The sequence below is a fragment of the Hyalella azteca genome, unplaced genomic scaffold (genome assembly GCF_000764305.2).
Source record: "Hyalella azteca isolate HAZT.00-mixed unplaced genomic scaffold, Hazt_2.0.2 contig12479, whole genome shotgun sequence".
Lineage (NCBI taxonomy): Eukaryota > Metazoa > Arthropoda > Malacostraca > Amphipoda > Hyalellidae > Hyalella > Hyalella azteca.
Window position 1 is genome coordinate 978 of NW_025942437.1, and position 20,319 is coordinate 21,296.

The 20,319-nt window shown below is 39.5% G+C and overlaps 2 protein-coding genes across 5 annotated transcripts; one reads left to right on the plus strand and one right to left on the minus strand.

Moving 5' to 3' along the window:
• The first annotated feature begins 3,475 nt into the window (after positions 1 to 3,475).
• Positions 3,476 to 11,484, plus strand: LOC108678339 (pre-mRNA-splicing factor SYF1). 4 transcript variants are annotated; one of them, XM_018166720.2, is made up of 8 exons: positions 3,476 to 3,678; positions 4,091 to 5,064; positions 5,970 to 6,822; positions 7,310 to 7,426; positions 8,248 to 8,499; positions 8,767 to 8,911; positions 9,683 to 9,811; positions 11,352 to 11,484. In XM_018166720.2, exons 1-8 carry the CDS (start codon positions 3,571 to 3,573, stop codon positions 11,402 to 11,404), a joined length of 2,631 nt encoding a protein of 876 aa, XP_018022209.1. In that variant the 5' UTR covers positions 3,476 to 3,570; the 3' UTR covers positions 11,405 to 11,484. The 4 variants fall into 4 exon arrangements, with proteins under 4 accessions (XP_018022209.1, XP_018022210.1, XP_047739239.1 ...); XM_018166721.2 differs by having other exon boundaries at positions 9,683 to 9,807; positions 11,351 to 11,484; XM_047883283.1 differs by having other exon boundaries at positions 9,683 to 9,804; positions 11,351 to 11,484.
• Positions 11,485 to 12,931: 1,447 nt separating this feature from the next.
• LOC108678327 (ribonuclease H2 subunit A) lies at positions 12,932 to 18,755 on the minus strand. The gene is made up of 7 exons (XM_018166708.2): positions 18,389 to 18,755; positions 17,792 to 17,990; positions 16,716 to 16,842; positions 16,034 to 16,147; positions 15,665 to 15,746; positions 15,421 to 15,544; positions 12,932 to 14,110 (listed from the first exon to the last, which is right to left on the minus strand). The coding sequence occupies exons 1-7, from the start codon at positions 18,513 to 18,515 to the stop codon at positions 13,918 to 13,920; spliced, it is 966 nt and encodes a 321-aa protein (XP_018022197.1). The 5' UTR covers positions 18,516 to 18,755; the 3' UTR covers positions 12,932 to 13,917.
• Between the last annotated feature and the right edge of the window lie 1,564 nt (positions 18,756 to 20,319).

Genomic DNA, 20,319 nt, shown 5'->3' on the forward strand with positions numbered 1-20,319 from the left:
ACACAAGTTTTAAAGTCCGGGACAGAAGTCTTGTCTCGGTTCATACGTTTATTCCGGGACAAATTTTACCCTCTGTCCCGTTATTTTTTTCCCGGAATTTTCTCGTCTCGTTTCGTCTGTCCCGGTTCATTTCGAGAAAATTATTTTGAGACGCAGGAGTCTAACGCCGGGGTCATAAACGCCAGGGTTGTAAACCAGGTCATAACGCCGGAGTGACTTTGGCCATTGTTTATGACCGTTTATGACCCCGCTTTGGCCATCAACCAAAGGCAGGAATGTGAGACATTAGGAGAGAACCTATTATATGTCTAATCTTGGAGGCAGATTTGTGGCAGTCTGTGATTTTAGAGCACATGCTCTCTTGTGGGATAGCTGTGGCAGATCCTACATCTCAGGTCATTCCTTGCAGGCAACAATTGAGGCCCTTCCTATCTTTATGTTGAATGTTGGTAGCTTTCCAATTTACATAGACAACTACTGTGGTGCCACATCCTGCTTCAAACTGGCCATTCTTACTCTTGATTTGTTCACCAGAGCTTCTCTGACCCAAAGACCAGATCTGAGCAGTAGCCATTTCCCCCATCTGTTGCAAAATTGGAGCTAGACTTGAAAGATCTTCTATGAATGTTCTAGTTTGGTGGAAATTCTGTCAGGCCAATTGGACCCTATGTCAGCAAGCTCTTTATCATATGCTGATCTCTGCTGCATATGATCCATAGGATGCTGACAGTGGTTGTGCCTACTTATCCAGTGCCATTCTGAAAGCTGCCTCTACAACAGTTCTAATACTTCAAGAACAATACACTGATGTGTAGGTGTAGCACACAGGTGTTGTCCTAAAAGTAGTACCACACAGGTTTTGGCTTAAAAACGTGATTGATGGAAGTTGCATTGCTCATTGACAAGAAAATGGCAGCCATTGCCACACGATTGGGCAATTAAGGACACCCCTAAAATGCATTTACAGTAGAACCTTGGTTAGCAAAGTCTCCAGTTAACAAAAAAATCAATTAACAACAAATAATTTTTTATTAAATTTACCTCATTCAGCAAAAAAATTCACTTGACAAATAATTAATGCATCATCTGTCATCACAAAATTGTGCATAGAATGTCATAGATAGAATTGTGCACCAAGCAACATAGAATAAAAAGCAGTTCACCTAAACTATGATTTATTTCTTTGAAAAATATGATGGTTGTCACCAAAATATTCATTTCTGTTTCAGGTGTGTTTTTTATGATTTTTATTATAGTGAATTCCCTTGACTCAATTAAAATGGTGCAAAATTACAAGCTGTCCTGTAAGCTTACAGATACAGAAGACATTCTACATGGCTGCTGTTTTGAAGCTTGCAGTGGACAAGGTTGTTGTAAATGCTCCATAGGATATCCATGGATCAAGTAATATCACATCAATATTACGGTAATGTATGGAAATGGTAATATCATATCAATAAAGAACAAATATAACTCAGTACTCACTGCAGTGAGTGAAAGAAAGCGCATTTTCTCATCGACGAAAACTTGAAGTCACGGACGGACGGACAGACGGATGGACAGACGGACATGGCGAGCACAATAGTGCATTTCTATCATAAATGAGAAAATGCGCTAAAAAGAATTAAAAATAACAGAAAATGTCATTCTACATCATCTACAAAAGGAGAGTAGGTCTTCAGGGTACTGTTAGTAATGGATGAGTACATTCTGCATGCTTCAAACATTTTAAAATTAAGAATAAGTTTTATTTCAAGTGTCCCTTATTACCGTAAAAGGGGGTTACTTTGACTCCTGTGGTAACTTTGACCACTTTTAGTTTTTTTAACAAAAACCCCCAAAACTCAAAAACTATTTGACATGGAAAAATTTTGTCAATGGGCATTAAAGGCCTAATACTGAGGCTATGTAACACAATAGAAAGAATAAAAAAGTTTGCATATCTAATAGGTTAAAAAATGAAAAATATGACCCACATAAAAGAGCTATTATTTAGAGCCTGTTGTAGAACCCCCTCCAATTTTTTTATTTTTTGGTAAAATAACTCCAAGTTTTGGTGCATTGTAGTATAATTCTTCTAGTTACATATGCAAATGACAAATTTGAGGGAAGTGTCATAGTTTGCAAATGAGGGGCGCTGTAACTTTCATGGTAACTCTGACCACCTAATGTCAGCCCTGATGGGGTAATATCGACCAGCTTGGAAATTAAGTTATTAAGTTTAAGTTGGAAATTACCATAGGTACCTATATAACATATTTTATGTTTGATACACCTATTAATGTTTTTTCTTTATGTTTCACACTCTACAGAGTCTTATATATGGTAATTTTAACTTGATTTCCAAGCTGGTCAATATTACCCTGTCACGGCTGCCATTAGGTGGTCACATTTCACCCATTGGAGGGTGCACTTCATATTTGCAAACTATGAAACATCCCTCAAATTTGTCATTTCCATATGTAACTAGAAGAGTTCTACTACAATGCACCAAACCCTGGAGTTATTTTACCAAAAAATAAAATTGGCTTTACCACCCAGTCAAAGAAACCCTAAAGTAGGGGGTAACAAAGACCATCACTTTTTTTGAAATTACATCAAAACTATGAGAGGCAGGAGCCAGCATTTTATGGTGAGTAAACCAAGAGTATAGACCTGTATTTTGCATATTTCAATTCAAGTTTAATTTATCTAGTAAAAAAATGGCATCATTTAAAAAAAAGTAGTCAAAGTAACACCCTTTTATGGTACCCCGTTCCCAGGGCTAAATCGGGATGCTGTTATGTTGTGTCTGGCACCCTACAAATAGCATATAAAATTTTTCAGATATGCCATATGATAGCCCTCACGAGTCACGAACACCTTTAAAATTAGCCCAAACTTGTTTATGAAATGTTTCATGGTAAGAAGTTATTAACAAAAAACTCTCCAAACCTCCCCTTATTACCCTGTTTGACAGTATTATTTTTAAAGGCAAATTCAGTCAGAAAAGAAAAATTTTTACATGTATTTTTTTTCTGAGTGGTGACTTGTGTGTTATTAATGGTGCAATTTAGCTGTCTGGGTAAAAGCTTTTGTTTTATTTTGATGTTTATATTTCAATTCTTTGGCATAGGAGGCTGTATTGGTACATATAAATTTATGAAACAATTGATAAGTGGCTAAGGCATGATAACATAGCCTCAAATCTTTCACAAACTCGCTTATTTTTCTACCATTATATATAAGTTTTCTTTAGTACGGTATTCATACAAGTATAAATGTAAATTTTGTGAATTCATGACTTCTTCAATTTTTCTTGAGTTGAATTTTAGCTTAATTCATATGTATATGTCTACTTGTGAATTCAAGACATATTCAACTTTTTTTTGAATTGATCAGTTGAACTTGACCTCTATTCATATAATTAATAATACTAATGTCCATAGAATTTTTTGGTGCAAATTACTTCTAACTTCCAATTTTTCAAACAGATTGTTATTGCACATGATCAATTAGATTCTAATGTGGTAAGATAATTACCTCCTGTAAATTTTGCCAAGTTGGTTATATCAAAGCTCTTTGACAGCCATGGCTGTTAGCAATGAATCTTCAGAGTCAAGCAAGCCACCTGCTCCTAATGCCACCACCTCAACTTCCAAGCTGGAAACAAAGAAGTCTCAGCTCACCATCAATATTGTGAGTTCAATTTTGTTGTTATACCTCAGGCCTTGTTACCTCAATTAATTTGCTTTTGAGTGCAGGAGCTGCCCTCTTAATAAAGCCTCATACCTATTTGCCTTGATGTATTGACTTAATTTATTATTAACTTTGATATATTGACCATCTTTGAAATATTTGCAAGTGGGGTACAACATAGTGAGATACTTGGATGAATTCCATAAAACATTTTGTTTCATTTGAGCTGCTCTTGATGTTGATCGTTGTTGTTAAAAAATTCAAAATTAGAGCGAAGACTAAATTACCAGTTTCTTATCGTGAGGCAGAATCCTTTTCACATGGGGTATAGAAATTAAAATTAGTCCATGGTGGAAGTCTACTTTCTATTTTTAAAGACACAGATAACCTAAATCATACCATTTCTCATCAGATTGCAGATGACTTGCCTTATGAAGAAGAGCTCATACGCAATCCATTCTCAGTGAAGCATTGGCTGCGTTACATTGAACACAAGAAAAGCTGCATCAAAGAGGAACTTGAACTGCCACTTGAGAAGCGAAAATTCAGTGACAAAGACCTGCATTATTTGTATGAACGCGCTCTCCTTCAGATGCCAATGAGCTATAAGCTCTGGAGTCAGTACCTGAAGCTGCGCCTCTTGGCAATGAAAGATTCTTGTCTTGCAAGCCCAGCAGCAGAGAGCGTCAACAACACCTTCGAGCGATGCCTGGTCTTCATGCACAGGATGCCTAGGATCTGGCTGCTCTACCTACAGTTCCTGATGGACCAGCAAAAAATTACCAGAACCAGGAAGACTTTTGACCGTGCCTTGTGTGCGTTGCCAATAACCCAACATGACAGGGTATGGGACTTGTACCTGAAGTTTGTGATGATGCATGATATTCCCGAGACTGCCGTCAGGGTGTGGAGGAGGTACCTCAAGCTTAAACCTGAAGACACTGAGGACTACATCAACTATTTGGTGGCACAGGGGCGCCTCCAGGAGGCTGCACGGCAGTACGAGTGGTGTGTGAACACCGATGCTTTCGCCTCAAAGTATGGTAAAAGTAAATACCAATTGTGGAGTGAACTGTGCGATTTGCTATCCAATAACCCAGAGGAAACATCACTCCACAATGCAGAGGCCATCATGCGGCATGGGTTACAGCGTTATGTGGACCAGACAGGTCGTCTCTGGAACTGTCTAGCCCAATATTACATCAAGAGCGCCTTGTTTGAACGTGCCAGGGACGTGTATGAGGAAGCCATGCGCAGCGTTATGACCGTGCGCGACTTTACTCAGGTTTTTGACGCGTATGCCCAGTTTGAGGAGCTGCTGCTTAGCAAGCAGATGGAGGACGCCAAGCTCGACGATCAGTTGCAACAGGATGATTTCAACCTCAGGTGAGAATGGAAACTCATCTTTTGTGCTACTTAATTTATTTGGGTTGTGGTATTGATGAAGTTCTTTTTGTGTTGTTCTGTGTTTGCAAAAAATATTATAAATAAGTTGCAGCTGGAGCCATTTCTTTAATCTGTATTTTAATTTCCGATTAATGTAAACTTGCCAAACTGATATATGAGAACCACCATTATTAATATATTCCTTATATGACAAGATACTAAACTAATCAACAGAAGGCTTTGAACGAGAATTTTTCTATCAGTGAATTCAGAGGAAAATTTACTCATATTTCTAATGATAAATTGTTTTTCAACCAAGCAGTTACATGGATGGTCATAGTGATGTTGTTTAAAAGGCTTATAGCATATCATCTTCGGTGTTGAAGGAATAGGCCTGTTTAGACCTATAGCCGCTTCAAGCACTTTTCGTGACCTGATCACAGATCTAAAAACTGGCATTCTGACAAGATACCATCACTGTCTATATAAAATTCCAGTCTATACCATCACTGGAATTTTACTAGTTCTGTACGGTGCAAGGCATTTCAAGACTGAACATATACTTTTGCATCCACCTCTTTGTGTCGCCAGACTGGCTCACTAATGTCATCACTGTTAACCCCTGTAAATGATGTGCATGTTTGTGTCGCCAGACTGGCTCACTAATTTCGTCACTGTTAACCCCCTGTAAATGATATGTATGTTTATGTCGGCAGACTGGCTCACTAATGTCAATATTAATCCCCTGTAAATGATATGCATGTTTGTGTCGCCAGACTGCCTCACTAATTTCGTCACTGTTAACCCCCTGTAAATGATATGCATGTTTGTGTCGCGGTCGCCAGACTGGCTCACTAATGTCGTCACTATTAACCCCCTGAAAATATGTATGTTTGTGTCGCCAGACTGGCCCGTTACGAGGATCTGATCGAGCGACGCGCGCTGCTGCTGAACAGCGTCATGTTGCGCCAGAACCCCCACAACGTCATCGAGTGGCAGAAGCGAGTGTCCCTGTATGCTTCCAAACCCAAGATGGTCGTAACCACCTACATGGAGGCTGTCAAGACCATCGACCCTAAACAGGCGGCTGGCAAACTCTGGCAACTGTGGGTTGACTTTGCTTGCTTCTATGAGAACAATGGTCAGTTGAAAGACGCTCGTCTGATCCTTGAGAAAGCCACACAGGTTGCCTACGTCAAGGTGGACGACTTAGCAAGTGTGTGGTGTGAGTGGGCCGAGATGGAGCTAAGGAACGACAATGAGAAGCAGGCCCTACAGCTTCTCAAGCGTGCCACTGCCATACCAGGAGCCCGCGTTGACTACCACGACGAGAGTGAGACCGTGCAGCGGCGTCTGCATAAATGTCTCAAGCTTTGGTCTCTGTACGCGGACTTGGAGGAAAGTTTAGGCACTTTCCAGTCATGTAAGGCGGTTTATGATCGCATCATCGACCTCCGTATCGCCACTCCTCAAATCATCATCAATTACGGCATGTTCCTCCAGGAGAACAATTATTTTGAAGAAGCTTTCAAGGCGTACGAGAAAGGCATCGCGCTCTTCAAATGGCCATACGTGTACGACATCTGGAACACGTACCTCACCAAGTTCCTGGAGCGCTACAAGGGCAGCAAGATAGAACGCGCGAGGGACCTGTTCGAGCAATGCCTTGAGAAATGTCCTGCCAAATACTGCAAGGCGCTCTACCTCCTCTATGCCAACATGGAGGAGCAGCACGGGCTGGCCAGACATGCCCTGCAGGTCAGTCATGAATAATATGAATTATACTCCATCTGTTCATCAGCATATTCATTCCTGAGGTCGAGTTAATTATATAAATATTTATTTTTCTTTTGTTTCATGGCGACGTTGTTGATGTTCATTGATGACGCCGGATTCTGATTGAGCTTGTGTTATCCTGTATAAGTCAACAAGCTACCTGTATCGCCTCTCGTATTGAACTCAAGATTATTAGGTAATTTTTCAAGTGATGGTAAAATCGTGCTGCGCTTGATACAGTTTAATTTAAAAGTTTAATTTTTGTTACTTTTTAAGAATATATAAACTATAGTGTTTCTAATCAACACGCGAGACTGTTTTGCCTGCAGCAGATCGTTTATAGTTTATAACTAATTAATCAATACGCGGGAGTTCGTTGTCAGCAATTATAGGCTCAGAATATAGTTTATAACTAATGAATCAATAAATAAGCTATTATAGACTCTAACGGTCGTGTACTCTTGTGCAGGTGTACAGTCGCGCGACCAAGAGCGTACCTCCTGACCAGAAGCTGGAGCTGTACAACGTCTACATCCAGCACGCCTCGCAGCTGCACGGCATCGCCAAGACCAGAGCAATTTACCAGGTGAGTCGTGCTCTCTGGGGGCGTGTTATCAAAACTTGCTGAGTACACGTAGCGACCTAAGTAAAAATGGCGGCAAATTTCTCGTCTGTGATTGGTGGGTTTAGTTTGAAAAACTGTCTGTGATTGGCTGACGGGGTTACAAACTCGGAAGTATTTTCGTTTGTACGAGTCGAGTTCATGCCTTAATTGGCAAGATAAAGCTAGGATAATTATCCGGTGAATTACGTATTACTGTGAGGATTAACAAAGAAGAAATTATGTACCCTGTTAATCAAACCAAAGCGTGATCAAATTTTAATGCTGCCTCATTACTGAAAATTGAGCATTAGTTTTACTCCTACAAACATTATAAAATCGGCATTAATACGCAAGTGATGTTCTTAGCAGGAAATTGCTTTTAATCACCCATGCCAGCACCTACAGTGTTCTCAGTATCAAATGTTTTATCACCTAAGTGGTGTCTGCAGTGTTAGGGAATAGTATAAATTATTCATATTTTATAGCAACGATTATTCCATTTTCATTTAGACTTTACGATTGCGCAATTTAGGTTTTCTATACTTACAGGATTGTATTCATTCATGCTTTAGTTACTCGCTGGCAAGGACTACCTACCACCGGCACAAAGCATTTGTACACAAGTGTTTTACTGAATTTATTGTGAACTCGGTATTTTATCTCGACTGAACCTTTTTACGATCGTGTCGAGATACAATAATAAAGGGGTAGCCCCCCAGCAGCAGTATCAGATCCTTTTTTATCACCCAAGTGCTGTTCTCAGTATCAAATTGCCTTTACTCAACCACATCCATCATGTACAGGAAGCCATAGAGGAGCTGCCTGACGTGGGAGCCCGCGAGATGTGCATGAGGTTCGCCGAGACCGAGCGTCTTCTCGGCGAGATCGACCGCGCGCGCGAGATCTTCGTGTACGCCAGCGAGCTCTGCGACCCGCGCGTCACCAAAGAATTTTGGGACAAATGGACGGACTTTGAGGTGCAGCATGGCAACGAGGACACCATGCGAGAGCTGCTCAGGATACGACGGTCGCTGCAGGCCAAGTACAGCACGCAGGTACGACGCTGCATTCAGTGCATCATGTGAATGATTTACTAAAATAAACTGCGCGATCATTCTTTGAATTGTTCTCCCCCATTTTCTCCAAATGGAGCTCAGTTTAAGCAAATAAATCTTGTGTCCTTATACGTTTCTTGGTGTTCCATTAACATTTCCTGTAAATTCGCCATTGTGTAATTGTTTGTATCAAAAGAATGCTATCTTGAACGTAACTGCTGTATGGTCTATGTAAGTAACTTCCCTGACCGTCTTTCCTTTTTTCAGATCAATCAAATGTCGGCGCAAATGCTCTCTTCCGCTGCAGCAGCTTCTACACCTGCAGCCGCTGCCTCTGCAGACAGCATGCAGGCCTTGGAGGCCCGTACAGCTGCAGCAGCTCCCTCAGCAGCTGCGGTCACACAACCACCTGGTACGAGATGCCCTGCACGACCCAGCTCCCTACACATGCAGTGCCTCGTCTTAGTGTTTCGATGCGTTAATGTTTCATCCAAAAATATACTCTATTTGGCGTGTGAAATTTACAGCATGCTAAGTCTTGAGAGACTTATAAGCTAATTATTATATATTGAGAATATTAAGAGTATTATTAGGAATAAACTTTAAGAGCCTTATAAGCTAATTATTATATTATTTAATTCTTAAGTAAGCTAATTCTTATAATTTTTTTTAATTAATGTTGCATATTTTGTAGAGGTTTACATTGTATAACTTCATCTTGTAAACCAAAAATTGATTGATTTATCAAAATAATAGAAAATATGGTAGGAGGCTTGTAAGCAGTTGTTCTTTGTCATTACTCTCCCCGGAGAGATGACAGCTCACTGTTATATACAAGACTGTCAAGACATTATGTAGCTCCAGCGTCTCAAACTGGAATTTGGTTCAAGATTTCACCAAAGTTGTTGCGTGTCGTAAACTTATTATAGCTTCACTATAGTTTGACGTGGAGATCCAACATTATGTATACTGCATGATTATGATCTACATGATCTTATATTATGTATACTGCGGTATATTAGGTATACTGCATGCACGATAACGTGTTATGTATAATGTGTTAACGAACTTGGAGATTGTGTGCACGTATTTATACTGTATGCTTAGTAAACGGTATTTATTTAGCTGTTAAATAGTTTAATCTACTACAGCCTTAAATAATAATAAATAATTTCACGTACAGGCGAGGCGAGGATCTTGTTCGTGCGCAGCGACACGAGCGCGCGGGACGAGGAGGTCGCCGCCGCCGCCCGCGTCCCCAACCCTGAGGAGATCAACCTGGACGATGAGGAGGAGGAGGAGGAGGAGGAGGGTGAGAAGGAGGGGGAGGGTGAAGATTGTGAAAAGGGTGAAGGTTGTGAGGAGGAGGGTATGGGTGGAGAGGGCGAAGATTGTGAGGAGGAGGGTATGGTGAAGAGGGTGAAGATTGTGAGGAGGAGGGTATGGTGAAGAGGGTGAAGATTGTGAGGAGGAGGGTATGGTGAAGAGGGGGAAGATTGTGAGGAGGAGGGTATTGGTGAAGAGGGCGAAGATTGTGAGGAGGAGGGTATGGTGAAGAGGGCGAAGATTGTGAGGAGGAGGGTATGGGTGGAGAGGGCGAAGGTTATGAGAAGGGTATGGGTGAAGAGGGTGAAGATTGTGAGTAGGAGTGTATGGGTGCCGAGGGTGAGGAGGAGTATGAGGATGAAGAGGGTATGGATGCAAATTGCTAGGAAAAGGATGATAGTGAGAAGGGTTGATGTGAAAACGAGGAATGTGAGGAATGTGAAGAGGAGCAGGATGAGAAGGATGGAATGAAAGTGTGTAGGGGGACGGGGAGGGGTGGTGAAGCTAGAAGACGAGAGGGAGCGTAGAAGAATGGATGAGGTGCGGGGAAGGAGTGTATCACAAGACGAGGAGGCGCCTGGTGAACTTGAACAATGAGGAGAGGCGATGTATTGATGCGACGTAGACAGAGATAGCTTTAGGGTACCCATGGTTGAAGTACTAGTATAAGCTTGACCCATGAGAAGCTCATTTTTGCAGATGTAGTTCGTTGTACGCATGTGACGTCACTGATCTCAGTGACGTCACGGGCATTAACCAATCACTGAAATACGTTCAAACCAGTCGACCAATCCGTCATGGGAATGACGGGATTGTTTACGTTTCTCGATCTCAGTGACTCAAAATGAAAGCTGAACTGAAAGACGGGTCAACCTTATATTGTTCAACCATGAGGGTGCCTATTGTGTTATCGGAACACAAAGCGGATGAACGTGTTGGGTGAACAAAAAATACATATACAAGTGTACAATACAACTCAACGAGTATAATCAAATGAACAGCCATTGATTGGCCGGAGAACCCAAAATTAGGCTAAAATTGTTTACTCTATTTAGACCTCATGTCATGTAAAGTAACGAAGACCCAAATAACGGATACAAATAGGTCTTATTTCCTGGTAACCTTCGCAACAGATTTATTTATTTAACCTTATTATTCCAATTAGTAGATGAACTATCTTTCACAATTGAGTTACGTCCTGTATTTGTCGCCCTCGTTCCCTCCAACACTATCATTTATAGTAGGAATACCATTGCAATGTAACTGGAATATCATTGCGGCTGTGTTTGGTGGTTCACTCGTTGAAGATAGAAATCGGATGTAAAACTCATTTAAAAAGTTCATTCATTTTGATCATTCAATTAAGCGGTTCATATCTGAAAGGCCCACAAATTGCCCCACTAATTCTTTCCTAAAGTCTTCATCAGCTCAGAATTCTAAGCCTCCCATTGAAATTCTCAATGATTGTATATAATATTAATTGTCAATTTGGTAATATATCCTAACGCTCTTGTGTTGCATTGCAGACTTGCCACAGCCCAAGGCTGTACCCAGCGAAGTCTTTGCTGGTCTCAAGTGAACAACCGCTCCTACACCAGCCGCTGTGCTCACTGTCTGCACTCTCATCAGATGATAAGAAAATAAATCAATATAATACCAGTCTTGTTTATCCATTGAGTTGGAAACCCACTTCGTTCTACGTACGTCTGGATGTCGTTTGTTATTGCTCAGGTTCAGAGACTTCCAATTGTCTTATCTCATTAAATCCTGAAGATACGTAAGTGGTATTTACCTTGTGCTAACACTCTGTAAAATAATTTTGTCGTTGTCAAAATAGCTTAAATCTCTTCTTAAACCATCTGTCTTATGTTTACCTCTTCGAGGAAAATGAGAGAAATTTCGAGGAAAATGCAGATGAGAGACTCGAGAGTCACTGGTCAAATTGCATTCTATATGTTCAGAAAAAACTCTAGTATGGGAGCTTGGGTACTTGTCTAAAGTAGACAATTGATTCCATGTCCAGCTCATATTTAAAACTTAAATCATCATTATTAACTTTGAAATATTATACCAGACATGAGCCGAAACAAACGAAAGGGATGGAATATATTGCCAAAGATTTTTTTAACTATTCAAGTTTACATCCCTTGACGTTTAATTCCAAATTGCTCTTCTTATGCTGCAAAACGCACAAGATTTATACTATTTGAAGTATATGCCCCTAGGGAAACTCCGCAAGCAGGAGTTGGTGAAAAGTTTTTAATTCGTCTATCTGCTCAACAACTATTATTTAGATTTGGCTCGCCATCAGTCGCACGAGGTTTTTTTTAAACCAAATCGATGCGCGAGGAAAACGAATCGATAATCAGCAGATAGAATTTATTATGATCATTATCTTATGATATTTAGGATTTTCTTAGGCTTGGGTCAGTCAGTAAAAATGGCTTATTGTAAAACGAGCGGCGATTGATGATGCTTTTGACATGAAGCAAAAAGTTCCGCAGGAGGAACTGCGAAATTTCACAGCTGAATACTATCTGGCACGATTAACGCTATAGTCAATCGTCAACTCCCAATTCCTTATACCGTCCGAATCTTGTTGGCTGAAAAATATCAAAGAATTGTAAGCCAATTTGTCGTACTTTCCTTTCGTGACTTGGATAGCAGTTTTCGACACCAGTTTGTAATTCATCGGTGTCGTGGGTCAAGACAATTCTAGTCTGATGTGCCGAACATCCAATCTTGTCCAATCACTCATCTGGTGATACAATTGTTGGCAGAAATAATGTAATATTATTGAAGATTGTATCCTGGTTATTGCGCACGTTGTACATTATAATGAAAGTAACCGCCTACTATTGCCGAAAAGACGTCGTTACCATCAAGACTAAGAAAACCGGAATCAAAACGGGTCCACATTGACGCGGATAGAGAAGGCGCCGTTCCTCCGCATAGAAATATTACTTGGAAATAATCCAAGATTTTAGACGTTTTCAATAGAAACTTATCTTGATGCACACTTTCCAGCTCTTTAATTCGTATTTTGTACTACACCATAAAAAAAATTTAATGTGCAAATTGTCTATTCAAATCGCTCACATTAGAAGGGAGATATTTAAGCCTCGGTAATTAGTATATTAATGAGTACCTAGAAGAGGATTAATGAAGCTATACGAACACGTATGAAATGACAGGAAATTTAGAGACACATTTTACTTTTTATTTACCCTTTTCATCCAGGGCTCTCAACCCCTTCTCTTCATAAAGAACGTCAGCAGAGAATACCTCAAAAATCAAAATGTACAAATATTTCAACACGTCAGATAGGATAATTTAACCGCAAATTTACCAGACATCAGGTTAAACTCGTCGACGTAAAAACTGATAAGATAATTTAGGTGGCAGAGTGGTTATTGAGTTCCAAGATTGAAGCAACAGTTTCGGGTTTGAAACCTGCAACAGGTGAAAATTCTGGTCGAAAGCGGCGAGGTGACAAGGGGGTTTAGAATCGGCGGGAGGCCAACATGGCTTAAGCAAAGCTGACACCACTATTTCATATTATTGTATCAATATAGATACAATCAAGGAACCAGTTTATTTCGTTTAGAGAAGCACCGTTAACTTCTCTTAACTAAATAGACATGTCACAGTTTATTCTTTTGTCTCCTCAATATGACAAGTCGGACTTGAAGCCCAGGTCAAGTCCGACCTGTCGCCTTGACCAAAGCCCCATCAGGCCTAAGAAAGCCATAACGTAAAAAAAAATCATAAACATTGTACAAATTTACTCAAAATTTAATTTTATAAAGATGATTTTATATTTTCTTCCTACAAAGAGCTAAGAAAATGAAGCGACTGTCAGGTAAGTCGGCTCCAGTTTCACTGGCATGCGTCGCTCAGCCAGCAAGACGGGGGTACGTGCAACGGAGACGTCCAGCGTCTAACGGACCCTTGAAAACTAACCCACAAAAATTATTGACGTAAATACACGCAGCATACAGTTACTCTTGTGTCATGTTACAGTACAGCGAAGTAATTAAAATATAACGTCACAAACACTAGAGCAATAATTAAGATGATTAAATCGGCCCGCTAGAGGCATTGCAAGGGCTGGAGGCAGCGGTCGCTGAAGAAGAAGTGTCGCTGTGCTGCAGCAGCGCCGCGTCTCCCGCCATCTCCATTTTCTTCGCTGCCATTCATTCTACCGCCGCCCGCTTGCCGGGCAAAGAACTGAAGCACAGACGGTGTGTTCTTCTTCTCCTTGTCAGCTTCTTCTTCCTCCGCCCTGGGAAAACATCAGGTGTTCAGGCAATACAGAAGGCAAATAAGTGCGAGTTATACTAGTGTCAGCGGACGTTCGCCGCAACCTTTAATCTTGCTCAGAATGTCTCGAGCCTTACGGCCAAACGCCGGTAACTATCTTGTAAAGAAATACACTGACTTCGATAAAAATTTCAATTGCACATGGATTCCGTTAATTAAAACTTCAGTTAACACGAATAAAACGTAAGTTTATTTCAGCAAGGAACAGTTTAAAAGAGACACGTTTAAAATACTAGAATCAGCGAAACAGGCATTCATAATGAAAGACAGCGTCATAAAACTTTCAAAGCACTGCCACGATTCTAGCGTTAGGGCACAGAATTGCTGAGAGTTGGTAGAGCGAATTTAGGTGAGAACCTCACTGTAGAGCTGGCGGAACACGACTAATTACCAGGCTCACAGCCGCTCATATCTGACCTCTCATGACTTCACTAAATGCCGTAAGGACAATGTGATGGGGCTGTACACTTTCACTTTCGGTACCCACGTTAACAGTGAACGACTCCCACCGTTCACACTAGTATCAAATTGCCAATGGTTCATCATAACTGTGTTATGCTGAAGGCGTTCGACACAATAGACAGACAATTTAGACAACGCTCTGAGGAAATTTGGGATGGATAAGGAGGAAGGAGACAGCTCCTTGATGTGATTGACAGCTCCTTGATGTGATTGACAGCTCCTTGATGTGATTGACAGCTCCTTGATGTGATTGACAGCTCCCAGGTCTGTCCACGTGTCCATCATGCAAAGGCTGTGCATGGTGGTGCACGTGAATGTCCCCGGTCTGTACCTAAGACTCGCCATGTTACCGATACCTTCATAGTCCTTCCAGTAAACCCATCATGAGATGGGCAGCCATCTGTTCTACCCATTACACCAGCCATGAGACTGGTACGTCTTTGGTCTACCCATCAGGCTCACCATGCGCCTGACGTGCCTTTGGTCTCTCGTTAGACCCATCATGTTATTGGCAAGTCTTTGGTCTACCCATTAAATCACCATGCGACTGACAAGCCTTTGGTCTCTCATTAGACTCATCATGTTATTGGCATGTCTTTGGTCTACATATTAAATCAATATGAGATTGACAAGCCTTTAGTCTCTCATTAGACTCATCATGTTATTGGCGTGTCTTTGGTCTAAAATTAAATCACCATGAGGTTGACAGTCCTTTGGTCTCTCATTACTTATCATGTTATTGGAATGTCTTTGGTTTACCCAATAAATCACCATGAGATTGACAAGCCTTTGGTCTCTCATTAGACCCACCACGTTACTGGCACGCCTTTGGTCTGCAAGATGGACTCCGCCGTGGACCAGGAAAAGCGGACGAGGCTGGGAAAACCAAACACCGGATCGAGCGTCCGCTGTAGGAAGTTTTTTGTGATCGCATCTGAAACGTAGAAATTTTACGCGCTTTAAAACACGTTAATAAGAAGCATAAAATTCATGGGATATATTAAATTCACAGGCAATAAGAAATAATATTTTCAATATAAGACATGACGCGCACCGCCAGGATATCCGCTGCCCCAAGTGCCACCCTCGATGCCTTCAGGGAACTGCCAGGCAGCCAGAGCGCTGTCACGCGCGACCTGCGGGATCAACAGTACCGCTGAAGATTATATTTTATTTCCTTAGCAAGTAATTCAGCAGCTACGACAGAAACAATAAAAGTTATATTGAATTATGAATCAAGTCGTTCAGTATCTATATTGATAGTCATTAATTATAATACCCCTGTTGATAAATCACAGAAGTAGCGACGATAGTTTATTCAAACAAGTGGTGGTGTCTCGGTTATACCACAATCTCTACACTGAGCTCTGGCACAGACGACCCACCCTGGCACAGACGACACACCCTGGCACAGACGACACACCCTGGCACAGACGACACACCCTGGCACAGACGACACACCCTGACTAGGATAAAGAGCGTCTGCTTTTTTAGAAACTGTTATGTCCAACGTGGGGAAAATTTCTTGCAATTTCGCCTGTAAACAAACAATACAAATTACATGCTCGCCTAACACAGTTTGCTTCACATAATTTTCTATCAATCAAATAGTTTATTAGCATTTTGTCATAATTTTGAAAAAAGTATATTTTACTCATCAATATTTAACCATTTAGATCATGAAATAATAGATACACACATCTATAGCACGATGTGAAGTACTTTTCCCAATGCTATAAAACATTAATCATCTAAATGAATTATTAATGTTATGTTAGTAAATTAATTACACCTTTCAGTGCTCACAGTTTATTTAATCAGTATTTTTTAATTGGAGCAATCTCAAGTCTTAGCACATACTTAGCAAGAATTCACTCCCCTTCACAAAAAAACGCACCTTCAATTAACTAAGAAATAAAGCACAGTAAACTTAGCATCTCATCATAAATTTTGACTTTTTATGTAGAGAAATAATTTGTAAATTGCTAAATTCAAGACAAGCTGTATCATCAAAATCATCAAAATCATCAAATGTACAAGATAAAGAGAGATGCACGTAATAGGTAAATACGTGTAATGATCAGATAGTTGTAACTTAAAGGCACCTGATATTTCTCAGGCGGTCCTACGGTGTCCACGAAGACTTGGGTGATGTTGGCGCCGGCGGTCATTGCGCGTCTGATGAGCGTGATGGCAGAGTTGTGCGACACTTCGTTCAGCGAGACTTTAGGCCTGCCAAACATGAAGATAAAATATGGAATATTCTGCATCTGAAGCTCAATAAAATATGAAGCTATCAGAAATAAAAATTCTAGACCATACCGTACGTCAGTAATATACGAATCTAATACACTAAAATCTTGAAGACATGACATCAGCAAAATTTGGAGCTGTTACACAAGAATCTTAAAGACTAAGCTTCAGCAAATTACAAAGTTATTACACTAAAAATCTTGACGAATGAACGATAGCAAATTATAGAGCTATTAATGTTGAATCTTTAAAGCAAAACATTACTGATCTAGGACATCGGTAACTTCAAGTTAACAATAGACAATTAACAATGCAGAAGCTGCCCAAAACAAGGTGCTTTGCTAGTGCCAATTCACTCAACTTAATTTGAATAAATCTCTTAGTGAGCAGAAAACTTAAGTGCAAACTTCTATTTCACTAGTTTGACACACTTTTTTACAGTGCTTCTATGAGGGCTAGTATTAAGAAGCTAGGAAACGGTTAGTAATAAAACAAAAAATTAGGTTCAGGAAAGATATTTTGTTATATGGTACATCTGAAAGAGTGATTAAAATGCTACTTTTCTACACCAAACAAATTACCACTTATCATAGCAGAGAACAGGCTTCAAATTCCTTCATCATAGAAATTTGCTGCCTGCACTCTTAGCCAGTCAGTTGTACATTATAAAATATTTTTCCTGTACCTAGTTTTTGTTTTATTACAAAACATTCCTAGTTTCTGAATAGCCCTCGTATATCAAGTCACAATTTTAGTACACAAGCATAAATTCAGAACAAATAGGAGAGACAATTTAAATATGTCAAACTAATGGTGCTGGGGTCACCCAGGTTCTTGCTGCATTGTTCAATGTATAAAGTATTAGCTTTTATTAGGTAAATCATTCATTAAATAAGCACATAAAACTAATTGAGATGCTATGATTGACCTCTTGTACATGCAGTTGGAAATGAAAGTGGGTGAGATGACTTCAATGGACCAGCCAATGTAGTCATTGTTTTCATGTATAGACTGGAAGAGCTTCTCCCGCTGGGCCTCTGTCAGGGTTTTGGAGTCAGCAGCACCCAGGACTTTGAGGTCCTCATTGCGAGATACTGGACAGTAGCAAATGCCATACACCATTGGACCTGCAAACAGCAAACATTTGTCAATAAAATGATTGTGAAATGGGTGAAAAAGATACGAATCATGCTTTAAACAAAACTGTAATATTACAATGGAAAAAACATTAACTTAATAAAAGTATGAAGACAGTATGAAAAACAATGATCCCCTGATGTGCTTTTATTACACATAAATGCTGAGAAAATATTCAACTAGTATGTATAGTAAGGCAAAAATTTTTATTATTTGGCTTCAAGTATTCAGGGATCCATTATGAATGGAATAAAATTACACTCAAAAAAGCTAAAATAATCCCTGGAAAAATTTTTGTTTCCCAACAAACTATTATGAATGATAAGTTGGCTTATAAAAAGTTAGTTTTGTTCTGGCTAAAACTTAGGAAAGTATTTGATATGATCACCTAAGACAGGTCCTCTTCCTGCTTCATCCACCCCCAGAACGCATGGCTCAGTCTTGCACACTTCAGGCACGGCTGAGTCAATGTGGCAGTTCATGAAGTTATTCGAGTTGTATTCAGACAGATCCATCACAGGGAAAACTTTCAAACTGGCTTCAGATAAAAAAGTTATTTTTGTGCTACGGTATAAAAATAAGTACCTACTGTATACAAGATGGAATAAAAATATAGCTATATTGAGATATTTAAATTTAAAGAGTACAAGGGTTTAGAACACTCCATTTTGTTACCAATAGTTTATATATACTGCTCAACAGGTTTTGACACTTGAACTCTGTTCATTATAGATTGTGATTTTGCTCTTAAAAGGTTTATGTTTCAAAACTGTCTGCTTTGTTGTTCATTTTATTATTTGACAGATAAAATGAAATTATTTTTGAACTTAATATTTATTCTCAATTGTTAATAGTAATGATAATTAGTAATTATATATATTTTTGTAATATATATATATAATAATGCTGGGTCACTTACATGTTGAGAGATTAGTTTTATCTACAACCGAGTTGGTTATACAAGTAGGCTTACCATCAATTGGGGTAATAAGGGACGGTTTTGAGCGATTTTTGTTAATAACTTGTGTTGTTTCATGAACAGTTTGGGCTCATTTAGAAAGTATATGCATGGGCTATTGTATGGCATCTCTGAAAAAATTCTATATGCTATTTGTAAGGTGCCAGTCACAAAATTAAAGCCTCCTGAACTAACCCTGGGAACGGGGTAATAAGGGACACTTGAAATAAAACTAAATTTTAAAATGCTAGAAGCATGCAGAGTGCACTCATTCATTATTAACAGTGCTCTGAAGTCCTCCTCTTCCTTTTCAGATGATGTAGATGTAGAATAAATTACATTTTCTTTGATTTTTACTTGTTTTTCCTTTATTGATATATTAACTTATCCATACATTACCATATTATTTTTGTGATATTACCTTATCCATGAACATGCCATTGAGCATTGACAACCACTTTTTCCACTGCAAGCTTCATATCAGCAGCCATGTAGCATTTCTTCTGTAGCTAAGCTTACAGGGCAGCTGGTAATTTCACACCATTTTAATTGAGTTAAGTGAATTCACTATAACAAAAAAAATTGTAAAAAAAACATACCTGGAACAGGAAGGAATATTTTAGTGACAACCATTATAATGTAAGCTTACAGATACAGAATAAATGCTACATGGCTGCAGATATGAAGCTTGCAGTGGACAAGGTCATTGTCAATGCTCAATGGCATGACCAAGGATACAGTAATATCACATTAATAATACGGTAATTAATGAATATTTTAATATAATATCAATAATGGAAAAACAAGTAAAAATCACAAAAAATGTTATTTATTTTACATCTACAATGAGAGAGGAGGACTTCAGAGTACTGTTAGTAATGGATGAGTACACTCTGCATGCTTCAAACGTTTTAAAATTAACTTTTATTGCAAGTGTCCCGGATTACCCCGTTCCCAGGGGTAAATTGGGGTGGTTTTATTTTGCGTCTGGCACCTTACGAATAGCATATGGAATTTTTGAAGATGCCATTGGATAGCTCTTGCAAAGAGCTATAAAATGAGCCCAAACTTGTTTCTGAAATGTTTCATGGTAAGAAGTTATCAACAAAAAACGCTCAAAACCATCCTTTTTTACCCAGTTTGACGGTACCGTATATAATAATGCTGGGTCACTTACATGTTGAGAGATTAGTTTTATTTACAACCAAGTTGGGTATACAAGTATGCTTACCATCAATTAGGGTAATAAGGGACAGTTTTGAGCATTTTTTGTTAATAACTTCTTACCTTGAATTGTTTCATGAACAAGTTTGGGCTCATTTCAAAGGTATATGCATGGGCTATTGTATGGCATCTCTGAA

Excerpts from the sequence above, each read along its gene's own strand:
- LOC108678327 (XM_018166708.2), bottom strand. The coding sequence starts at position 18,515 with ATGGATCTGTCTGAATACAACTCGAATAACTTCATGAACTGCCACATT. Across the intron at positions 17,991-18,388 it reads AGGAAGAGGACCTGTCTTAG|GTCCAATGGTGTATGGCATT; the intron begins GTGATCATATCA and ends TGCTGTTTGCAG. Across the intron at positions 15,545-15,664 it reads GGGCAGCGGATATCCTGGCG|ATGCGATCACAAAAAACTTC; the intron begins GTGCGCGTCATG and ends TCTACGTTTCAG.
- LOC108678339 (XM_018166720.2), top strand. The coding sequence starts at position 3,571 with ATGGCTGTTAGCAATGAATCTTCAGAGTCAAGCAAGCCACCTGCTCCT. Across the intron at positions 3,679-4,090 it reads CTCAGCTCACCATCAATATT|ATTGCAGATGACTTGCCTTA; the intron begins GTGAGTTCAATT and ends ATTTCTCATCAG. Across the intron at positions 7,427-8,247 it reads AGACCAGAGCAATTTACCAG|GAAGCCATAGAGGAGCTGCC; the intron begins GTGAGTCGTGCT and ends CATCATGTACAG.